Genomic DNA, 11,368 nt, shown 5'->3' with positions numbered 1-11,368 from the left:
AGGAATGTCTAAAGTAAGAAAGCCATCAAGTCAGCCTTCTGGGCTTCTATATCCATAAAATGTGCTTTGAATTTAAATCAGAAGCTCCTCATCTAAACTTTTATGGTCTATAAGTGACTGGTTAGTGATTTGTAACAAGTAAACAAGACAAAAACAGTGAAATACCCAAGTTCACAACAAGCTCCTAATGTAAATATCCGTAGAAAGGAATTTATGCTGGCAGTATTGCCAAGACACCAAAATTGTGTTCTCGGTTTTATCTCTCAACATTTATCTTAAAACCAATGACTCAGAGGTAACTGCCATATATTCTCTACTACAAAAATAAATAATACCATTTCTTTTCTTTTGAAGTTTACATGCCACAAGGAAAGAGGGACTAAATCCTGAACTACTATTTTATTATAAATTAAAAGTACATTCATTCTTCACAGAGGCCCAGCCAGAAGTCATTTCAGGTTCATAAAGGAAGAATAATGTCACTCCAGGATTCCCCAGCAGCATTATGCATTAATATGTGTATTCAAACAAGTCTGTCCAGCTGTCAGACACACAGCCCAAGTGAGGGCTTTCTCAGCGTGTTAATTATCTCAGATTACAAAGGAGAACATTCTACATCAAAATGGGGGCTTGTTCTCTCACATCTGACTTTCTGTCTTTACCCTTTCCTAGATGCAACTTGTATATAGGTCTTGTTTTCCTTCTAAGTAGAGAAAGGAACTGAACTCAGCTGAATAGCTAGTTGAGACCAAGTACAGCTTGGAGATGAAGAACTACATTAAATGTTTGCTAACTGCTAAGAGATCTCCCTTCTGATACTCTCAGTCAATCCTGGACAGAAGTGAAGTCTTCACTTCAAAAGACCGAAGGAGGACAACAGATTCATTCAAATAGCTTTTTGCCTCCCAGCGCACAGCTCTCGCACAGTGTTCCCAGTATGAAACCACAACATCTGATCAGTAAAAAACAAACACACCGAGCACCAAAATCCATGCTTCAAAATTTGAAATTAATAGTTCACTGCTTTTAGGAAACCATAAATAAAAGCTGAGTACCAGGGTTTCAAGCTCTCCCCTTTACTGTACTTTGCTACTTTGATTGAAGGTTTTTTCTACTTCTCCAAGAATCTGTTTGTAAGGGCGGGGAGGAAGCAAGAGGTAACCATCTGAACATGGGAATCAGTAGGCTCCATCACAGGCACTCTACAATATTTATTCCATCCTGGTTGTAAAGCATTTGAAAGCATCTTTTATGTGAATGTATTTCTTCTCAATGAAAAATCCTGCTTTGCAGGGAGTTGCACTGATCAGGAGCTTCTCAAGGCATTACTACGTCTCTGAACAGAAAGGACTTCAGCTCTAGCCATCCTACTCAGGCAGTGATTGAATATGTAAAGGTTTAAAAAGCAGTACCTTCCTTCAGCTTCACAACTGTACTTTTTAAGACAAGTATTTGTATGTTCTTTGTTTGGAACAAATCCAAAAGTGGTAAAACATTTCAACTTGCTGACAAGCTAATACTGAAAGGTTGTCCTCCCTTAGCTTTCTAGGGGATTTCAGCCTGGTCTTAACAGCTCTTACTGCATGAGAAAGGTCTTAATCATGGAGCATTGGCCATCTGCTTGGGGAAGAACCTGGGCATCCTTCAAGTCACCTTACCTTATATACCCTAAACACCTTTTCATCAGGGTGAGAAGCACTTTTCTTCAGCCTTCGCCAGCACCACTGATGACTTAAGCTAGTCCAGTCTCTGTGGTCCATCAGAGAATTGCCATCATAGAGCTGGGCTGCAAAGAAACCTCCAGGTAGATTTTTACTTCTCTAGGGCAAAGAATTTTGGAAAGAAAACCTGTTTTATAAAATTTTCTTCTCTGAAAAGTTGAGGCTGGGGTTTTTGCTTTTTACCTATGTTGAAAACCACGTTTATGTGAAAAGACAAATGTAAAGATCACTTTCTTCAGCTTCAAGACAGCAAGAACAAAATTTTTCCCCCTGCTGTACCAGGGTCAGTTGTCAAAAGGTAGTGAGAAGGCCTAGTGCAGTATAAAAAGAAATAGTTCTTTATATTTATTTCCCTGACATTCTATTCTGGGTGAAGCCTATTAATGGAGTAGCAAAAAAGTGGGCCCTGCTGGTCAGTTATGTCAGAAGTCAGCAGAAAAAAAAACCCCACCACTTTTTACAGAGAGAGGCAAAAGGACAGAGTACTTATCATGCAAGCTTTGGATAATGCTTTCTGAATGTTTGAACCTTTTTTACCCATCGTTGTCCTCTCGTTTCAGATTTCTACTGCTCATTTCTGTCTTGTTAGAGAAAGGACTTTGATTTTTATAAATTTGCAGGCAGGCCATAATTTTAAATCAGCAGTACAATAATTCAATGATCTGTTGCAAATGAAAGATCTTCTGAGCTTATAGAGGTTAATTTACTATTATCACTTACTCCTAATTCATTATTATGAGCAGTTGCAGGTATAATGTCATAGTGCATGTTCATTTCTTCTTGTCTTGCTACAAATGCCATATGGATTTCAGTAACTAGCTCTCTGAGCCCTCCTTGCCTCTACATTTGATACGGAGCCAATAATCTTTCAGACAGTTCTCTTGTGCAGACTCTGTTTTGAAATAGCATACAAAAACTTCTCTTGAACATCTCTCAAAAATGTCACTTTTACCTGATCTAAAGAAGCAGATTTTCATTTTCTGTGTGTGTAAAAGTTCTATCATATATGAAATCTTTGCATTTATCACATTAACGCAGCCCCAACATCACCACACTCTGTGGATACCACCATTGTCTGCTAACTAATTTCTGCAGATCTAGACCAGGTGTTGAATACTTCAATGTCTCCCTTCTGCAATGTAGCTGGCTGATACGTTTCATATTATTTTATACAGAGTTCATGACAATAGTATCTGAGCCCCAGTTGAGCACTAAATATTCTTTCATCTCAAGACCGTACAGTACACCAGACTAATCTGAAAGAGCACGCGTCCAGCAGGCAGCGGCTGCTGTCTGCAGCGGGAGCGCAGAACGCTGCAGGCTGGCAGGATCAAGCCCCTGGGCTCTCCAGAAGCGCAACGCTGAAGACGGAGGAGTAAGAAATGGCAAGTCCAGTGGCACTGCAAGCATGTGAACTTACACCTTCAAAGTTCTCTAGGCCCATATTAATTCCTAGAGTTTAATTAATTCCTGGTACAATTACACAAGCTACCATAGTACCCATACTTGCAGGTGCCAATTTTCTGTTCTATTTTTCCTTTTCATGTATCTGTGCATTACATAGACTCTACTCTGAACATGGGAAATAATCTTTGCTTTGAAGACTCTGGAGTTGGTTCTTGAACTCCAACTGGAATTGCACACTTTTATCTCTCAAATATTTCAAACCTTTATGATTATATTAGAACTTTATTGATGCAAAGACCCACAGAAAGCAGCTGTTCCTACCTTTAAGTACACAAAATTATCATATTTGGGTAGCATCAAACCCACTTACTCTTTTCCTACCAAGGACCAGAGGGATTGTACCCAAGGGTAAGTCTGTCAACTAATTACTCATAAAAATTCAGATTCTAAACACCTGCTCTAAGAATTTTTTGTTTGCTTTAGCTTTTTGCTGCTTCAGTTGTGAGCATGTTTTTAAACAATATATATCTAGTTTCCTTTTAAAATATATAATGTTTAATTTACCAGATGATTTATTACCTTCTAGTATATCACAGGTGATGTCTTAGATGGTGCATTTTCAATGTAAACCATCCTTATTTTTTATTTGTAATAATACACTTCATAGTTGTATTATGTTGGAAAAACACCTATTGTTATTCAAAACACGCAGCAGGTAAGAATGAAACTAATAGCTTGCTCCCTCCTCTCCTTCCACTCCAAAAGGTGCTGGCAAGTGTTTATGGTTACATAGGATCTATTTAAATAATGGCCAAAGTCACCATGCTTTTTTTGTTGGGGGGGGGGGTGTTTAACATTATATATATTTTTCAGTATTAGTATGACAAACAGCATAATGAGCTACAGCACTAGTTTCTTGCCACTATTTCAGTGCCATGTTTTCAGATGAGTAAACTGTATAAAAACTTTCCTCAAGACATGAAATCTTTTTGTTAACGTATGCAGGAAATAAGGGAATCGTTCTAAGCCTGAATTAGGCCCAGTGCGCAAATTCCCACCTCGTCCCCAGTTCGCACCATGATTAAATGCAGAATAAATGCATTGACTGCAGTGGCATTCCCAAGGATCAAATGAGATCAGAATTGAGTCCACTTTGTCTCATCTTTTCTTCTGAAGAATTTCCATCTCCTCTCTAGAAAGCCCCAAATGCTTTAGAAATCTGAAAAAAACCCACTATTAAAGCATTGTGTTCAAACCTTTAAGTAACAAAAGAGGGAGAAAAAGAGCAGCAGTTCACCATGGATACTATTGATTGAAACCATTAAATACCATCTGAAATGCCACTGACATTTACAGCTACGTTTCTCTAGGAAAAAAAAAAAAAAGAAAAAGGAAATTACACATGTTGACAAGTAAATAACATGAGATTGCTGATCTTGGCAGCTGTCATCTAGACATGCCAATAAATTATTCATATCAGCTTGTTTTATTGTCTTGCCCTTACAAATGGCACAGTGCAGGTCAAAACAGAGAGACATTCAGAAATAATGAGTTGTGTTATCAGGACTTTTCCACTGAAACGGATGGGTCCAAGCACAAGCGTTCAGGGTCTGCCCTTGGGCTGGGACAGCCCTGGATCCCGCACGGGCCGTGCCATCTCTCTCGTGTCCCCTTTGCCCCCTCTGCCTGGTCCCACTCTTCCCCTTCGCAGCAGTGGGGCTGGAGCCCCACAGCCGCCTCCTCCATCCTGCCTGGTGTTAGCTGCAGAGGAGTGGGACCTTTCAAAGCCTCGCTCACTGCCAAGCACTCTTCTTCTAAGGGAAGTAAAAAAACACAACTACAGTTAGTATTGCACCTCCACCTATGAAGAAACACCCTTCCTCCCTATGGCAGCGTCCTCAGGACTGGCATAGCAGTCACAACAAGGATGTCCCTCGGAAGCAAGAAGGCAGAGCTGAAAGATGCTACATGGATGGTCACTGTGCACCAGCCAGGAGCATCCCACAGCTTGTGGGTACCTCCATGGATTTTACAACCCTTTATACCAACCAGTATCACAGAGCAGCAGCAAATGTAGGGGAAAAAAAAAAACACCACCACATGAAATCCTCATGGCAAAAAAGCATAGAGGAAAAACATATTTTTAAGATGGCTTAAATGCCTCCAAGACTAACAAGACCACCAAAGAGCACTAGAATGATAAACCATGACCTGCTGAAACCAAGCTCTTGCAAGATATTGAAGTGCTTATTATATTTCTATTACCAATACCAAATGCTTTGCTGACAATATATTGATCTTCAGTCACGCTTTTGAGAAATTTATTACATCATTTCATGAAAATTATACAAGTTAAGGTAATAGAGTATTATATTTTTCTTCGAAAAGCCAGAAAATTTCCCTGCTTATAAAGAAATATATGTCAGCTGTGGCAAATACTGAAATCATACTTTATAAGTATTTTAGCATGTGAAGTCTTACTACTACATGAAATATAGGTAATTTTTCTTTTTGAGATTAATAAAAGGTCTGTTTTCAGAATGACTTCATATTGATTGAAGGGTAAAAAATGCCCCAGGTATTGATTGTCTGCATATAATCACGTTTTGCTCAGTAAGTTAACCTCGTCTACAAGTGAAATGAAAAGAGATCCACTATATCACTTAAGCAAAATGTTTTCATTGTATTTGAAAAATTGCTTCCATCAGTCACCAGTGTCTCACTGACAGTGTATTTTCTTTTCCTTTTTCTCTCTCTCTTTTTTCTTTTTTTTTTTTTTTTTTTTTTTTTAAAAAACCTCAGGAAGTAGATTTACATAGAGTGAACAGCCAGGACAAGCTTGGCCTTACTGTATGTTACAGAACAGATGATGAAGATGACATGGGTATTTATGTGAGTGAGGTAAGATGGAGCTGATTTCCATAAAATACAATTTGTCTTTTAAACTGCAGTGTTGGGCATTTAAGACATTTGTCTTCTGTTTGTACCGTGTTCAAAAAACAGCCAGAATGCAGTAACTGAAAGAAATCTAGTTATTTTTCCTTTTCTCCAAACTGAGTGAAATCTTGCATCCATTGAAGTCAAACTTCATTATATTAACATTTAGTGTTCATTTTTCCCCTAACGCAGTCTCAGCGTTCAATTTCAGATGACGTTTTCAAAGTATTTTTAATATATTGCCCCTTTCCTTTTTGTTCTCAATTATTCCAGAAACAATATAAACGAAAAAAGAAAAAAAAATACCCCACACATTTTTATTTGCAAAGATTTGGGGCCCGTTTGTCTCTCTTTGCCCCCTTTCATGAAATAAGCAGCATTTTATACATGATCTTTTTATCATGCAGATCCATTTCAAATTAGTAGTGGCTTGGGGAAAGAAACTCATAACTAAATCTAAAATCTTCCATTAAAATGCATCACTTAGGACATAATCCTTCCTGCTCTCTATGCAAAAACTGGTTCTAATCAGAGCACTGTATTTGTAAAGCAAAATGTTAAATTATGAGGTAACTCGATATCATGCAAACATGATAAACCTACATTCTCTGAAGACACATCTCAGGAAGAAATGTTTTGGGTTTGACTTGATCATTTTAATTTGCATTTCACTTTGTCTGATATAAGCAAGGAAAAGTCCTGTCATCACTAAGCGAGATGTAACAACCACAGATATAGCAGCAATGACAGACACACTGGCTTACAGTATCAGTCATATTACCAATACTGGCTTTACAATGGGAAGTAAATACTGAGCTCTCAAAGCGACAAAGCACTCACAGTTCTCTGTTTTTGTAGATTGATCCCAACAGTATTGCTGCAAAAGATGGTCGACTCCGAGAAGGGGATCGCATTATTCAGGTATGTGTGTAAATGGTTGAAAGTCTGCTAACACACTACTAATCTGCTGCAATGTCTTTATTTCAGTATAATTTTTACAAATCATTCCCTTCAGACTGGTATTCGTACGCTTCCTTTTAATTTTGTGAGGATATTTCCCTTTCCTTTGCCATCTCTCAGTCAGATTTTGATAGTCTTGGCCAGGTAAAGCCCTATATTGTCCCTACTCTGCAGGCTAAGCATTTTGTCAGCAGATGTCATCTGTTTCCAGCACACATTCTGATACACTTCCACTTTTAAGTCTTCCTTTTACCATAGAAACCCTCTATTTTGGCCCAAGTAATTATTCCCCTTTGCAGAATCTCTCCAGGCAGCCCTATTTATTCACAGGGATGTGAGTACTTGCTCAGCAGGCTGAACGCTCACTGCTGCGTGCCAGAATGAGCCGTCTTCCAAGTGCCACAATCCTACAACACAGGGGCTTTGTCAGAAGCAGTCTATCTTCTGCACAGACACTAACACAAGTAGAGGTCCACATCCCATTCAGTCTTTGGGAGCAGCATCCACAGCCTCACCTGTCTCACACATGGATGTTCCTGTTCCTTTCCACCCACCAGACCTGATGTTATGATTCTGCTCCTGCCCACCTCTCCTTCTCCAGTTTCTGTCCTCGTAACAAGGCTCTGCACATCACAGGCAGAGGTATGGAACAGCTTCACATGTCCAAACCAACACACTTGCCCAACACTTATCTGAACATCATGGCTGGAGATGTCAACAGGGACTGGCTTGTGTGCACTGGGATCTATCCAGCCATGCAGTTCCGTAGAACTCATCTCAGCAGCATTAAAGTATCCCTATGAAAGGATTTCATTCTGTTGCTCTTTTCTTTAAAGATCAATGGTATAGAGGTACAGAACCGAGAAGAAGCTGTGGCACTTCTCACCAGTGAAGAGAGCAAGAATATCTCCTTACTTGTTGCAAGACCAGAAATTCAGGTACTGTAGCAACAACGAAAAACCCCTCTCGAGTCTTAATTAAGAGAGTTGCTGTTTTGTAGAAAAGAGTTAGCATCTTTTGAAGAATTTCAAGCTACCTAAATCTACCAAATCTACCTAAAACCATATTATACAGTTTGGCTAGACATATATATGGTCAAAAATAATGGAATTCAGCACAGTACTTATATATATATTTTATATTAAAGTTCAATTTATAAGACGTTCAGGGATTTATATATGCTGCAATGCTATTACAAACATCAGTGCAAGGTATTATGGATGATCTCAAGCTATAGCTTTGAAGAACATACTGAACTCTAATTCCTATAGCTATTGATTATTCATTCATTAAAACACCTATTATTTAGCCCTTTATACACCATCTCTTAATGTAGTTAAATACTGTCAAGAAGCATCCTCAGCTGTAATAAAAGGTTGAACCGGATCCCTTTGTAGAGCAGGGATTAGCACAACAAAGATGTTGAACAAACAGCCATGAGCACCATTGTTTGATCTGTCTCTGCTCCTCGTGCTGTGAGAGCAACCCTTGCCAATGCACCTGCAGACACAGAGTCAGGCTCATGACTATCCTGTTAGCCTAGATGTTTCTGATCTTTCCCTGGGGGATAATTGAGGCTGGGAGTAAAAAAGTCTTTACAGACCCCTAGCAAGCATTTTTCCCTCTGGCCCCGATGCTGCCTCGGCAAGTGGTGTGTTCAAGCTTTGGGCTCTGGAGTGTTTTTATACAATCCTAATCAAGTCATGCACAAACCAAAACAGCCCTAACTCTTAGAAGTCTTTCCATGGATGAAAAGGCTGGTTTTGTTTCATATATAAAAGGGCTGTTGAAGATAAAACCATGCTGCTAGAGGTGGATGCAGCTGAGGGGGGAGGTAGGACCGTCAATACCTGCACTTAGCACAAGGAGACGTGTGCTCCTTCCCAGGACACAGCAGCACTGTCACAGGAAGGAATCTCCTAAGATTTCCCAATCCCTTTCCACAAAGAAGGAACATAATTTATGTCAGTCTTCATTCTTTTGACAACATTTGGTTTGATTTTCCCTCCCTTTTCACATAGCTGGATGAAGGATGGATGGATGATGACAGAAATGATTTTCTGGATGACTTGCACATGGACATGTTAGAGGAGCAGCACCACCAGGCAATGCAATTTACTGCCAGCATGCTTCAGCAGGTATTGCCGTTCTGTTGTGCGATGGTGTCAAAACGTCACATTGCACTCAATATTCCAATATTGAGCTTGACTGAATACACTTAGTGTCTCGAATGACGATCAAGGCAAAAGGACTTTCTGTAAAATCAAGATATTACATGACTATCCACAAACTTCATCTGGGGGACCAAAACATTTTCAAATGTTGCCTTTTTTATTTTGCCCCCTACAACAACATGATCACCGTTCTTAGAAATCCACCATTCTGGCTGTGGTCACTGAGAGAAGTACAAGCTAGGTGTATGATAGATACAGCAGGTAGGGAGCTAACTTACAAAATTTCCTATTTGATATGCATGCACATACTGAAAACAGCCTGCCTCCTGAAACCTTAAAATCCAAATGGAGAACTCGGGCAAATAACCAAAATAAGGTCTAATATATGGGGAGAAAAGCAAAGAAAAAGTTTTTACAGAGCAAAGTTTATGCAGGGCTACAGATTTGGGCCTGTATTCCCCATCATTCTGCCGTGATTAATGCAATCATACAAGTTCATAAACAGATTTTCAATTTTTGTCTAGAGTTTTTTCTGGCATTTTCTACAACTCTACCTCTTCTGTGGAAGTCACGTTTTCTGAAGGGACATATTCTCCCTTTGGCACCACAGTTGAATTGGATACTTCCATGCACTTAAGTGGGAGAAGAAACAATTTGAAAATGTGACTTCCACCATTGTTGCTATGTAACTGAAAAGCAGACCTCAGGTTCTTCTGAAAAGGTCATCCACAGCACGCTGTGTTTTCAGTCACCATTTCTACCCATTCTTAATATTCTTTCCATACAAGTAAAAGACAAAGATGCAGAAAGTGTAACAAGTGACAGATTAAGAAAACTATTAAAAGATAAACACCCTGAAATACTTTATGTCCTTGCAATAATTTCTTTCTGTCTTTCCATTTTTGCTGTTAGAAGAAGCATGAGGAGGATGGAGGTACCACAGATACAGCCACTATTTTATCTAACCAGCACGAGAAGGACAGCGGTGTGGGGCGCACAGACGACAGCACTCGCAACGACGAGAGCTCCGAGCAGGAAAACAACGCAGATGATCACACCACCTCCTCCAACACTTTAGGGAGCCAGAAGAAGCTGACATACAGTCACGACACCCTAGGAAGCGGCGATATGCAGTTCAGCAATGAATCATTTATCTCGGCCGACTGCACAGACGTCGACTTCCTTGGCATCCCCGTAGACGAATGCGAGCGATTCCGGGAACTGCTGGAACTTAAGTGCCAGGTGAAGTCTGCCAACCCTTACAGTCTGTATTATCATAACAGCACACTGGATATGAGCAAAAGCGACCAAGAAAGTGTTGACAGAGAGCTGGAGATGCTGAACGAGGAGCTACGCAATATCGAGCTAGAGTGCCTGAATATTGTGAGAGCTCATAAAATGCAGCAGCTGAAGGATCAGTACCGGGAGCCCTGGATGCTGCACAACAGCGGGTTCCGCAACTATAACACAAGCATCGATGTTCGCAGGCACGAGCTCTCAGACATTACAGAGCTCCCCGAGAAGTCTGACAAGGATAGCTCGAGTGCATATAACACAGGCGAAAGCTGCCGAAGCACACCACTCACGCTGGAGATTTCCCCTGACAATTCACTGCGCAGAACTGCAGAAGGCATTAACTGCCAAGGTAATGAGGGGGCAGTGGCATATAATGTCTCCCAAAAGAATTTATTTGCTAGCTCAGAAAGTCATGAATCCAGCACTGGTAAATGCCATGCCTCTGCTAAAGATCCCGACCTTGGCAAACAGCTGGAAAGCAAGGAGAGAAAAGCCAGTGATGGAAGCAAAAGCCCTACTCATGGTCAGAAACCTTCGGGCTCCTATGTCTCCCCGTACCATCACTCTCCATATAAGCATGCTCATATTCCTGCCCACGCACAGCACTATCAGAGCTACATGCAGCTGATCCAACAGAAATCAGCGGTGGAGTATGCACAGAGCCAAATGAGTCTGGTAAGTATGTGCAAAGACTTTAATTCAAGCCAGAGCGAACCAAGGATGGAGTGGAAAGTCAAGGTCAGAAGCGATGGGACCCGCTACATTACAAAGAGGCCTGTCAGGGACAGGCTGCTGAGAGAACGTGCCATAAAGATTAAGGAGGAGCGCAGTGGTATGACTACCGATGATGATGCCATAAGTGAAATGAAGATG

At 40.4% G+C, this 11,368-nt stretch overlaps 1 protein-coding gene across 1 annotated transcript in view; it reads left to right on the top strand.

Moving 5' to 3' along the window:
* LOC104082325 (E3 ubiquitin-protein ligase PDZRN3-like) overlaps window positions 1-11,368 on the top strand; it is a 32,277-nt gene that overhangs the window by 20,607 nt on the left and 302 nt on the right. The window contains 5 exon segments of the mRNA XM_009585414.1: window positions 5,931-6,029; window positions 6,924-6,986; window positions 7,862-7,963; window positions 9,047-9,163; window positions 10,112-11,368. The exon segment at window positions 10,112-11,368 is cut by the window's right edge and continues 6 nt beyond it. Of these exon segments, the coding sequence (XP_009583709.1) occupies window positions 5,931-6,029; window positions 6,924-6,986; window positions 7,862-7,963; window positions 9,047-9,163; window positions 10,112-11,368 (1,638 nt within the window).

This window comes from Fulmarus glacialis, unplaced genomic scaffold (genome assembly GCF_000690835.1).
Source record: "Fulmarus glacialis isolate BGI_N327 unplaced genomic scaffold, ASM69083v1 scaffold969, whole genome shotgun sequence".
Lineage (NCBI taxonomy): Eukaryota > Metazoa > Chordata > Aves > Procellariiformes > Procellariidae > Fulmarus > Fulmarus glacialis.
The sequence above is the reverse complement of the archived record's forward strand: the minus strand, read 5'-3'. Positions and strand labels throughout refer to the sequence as shown.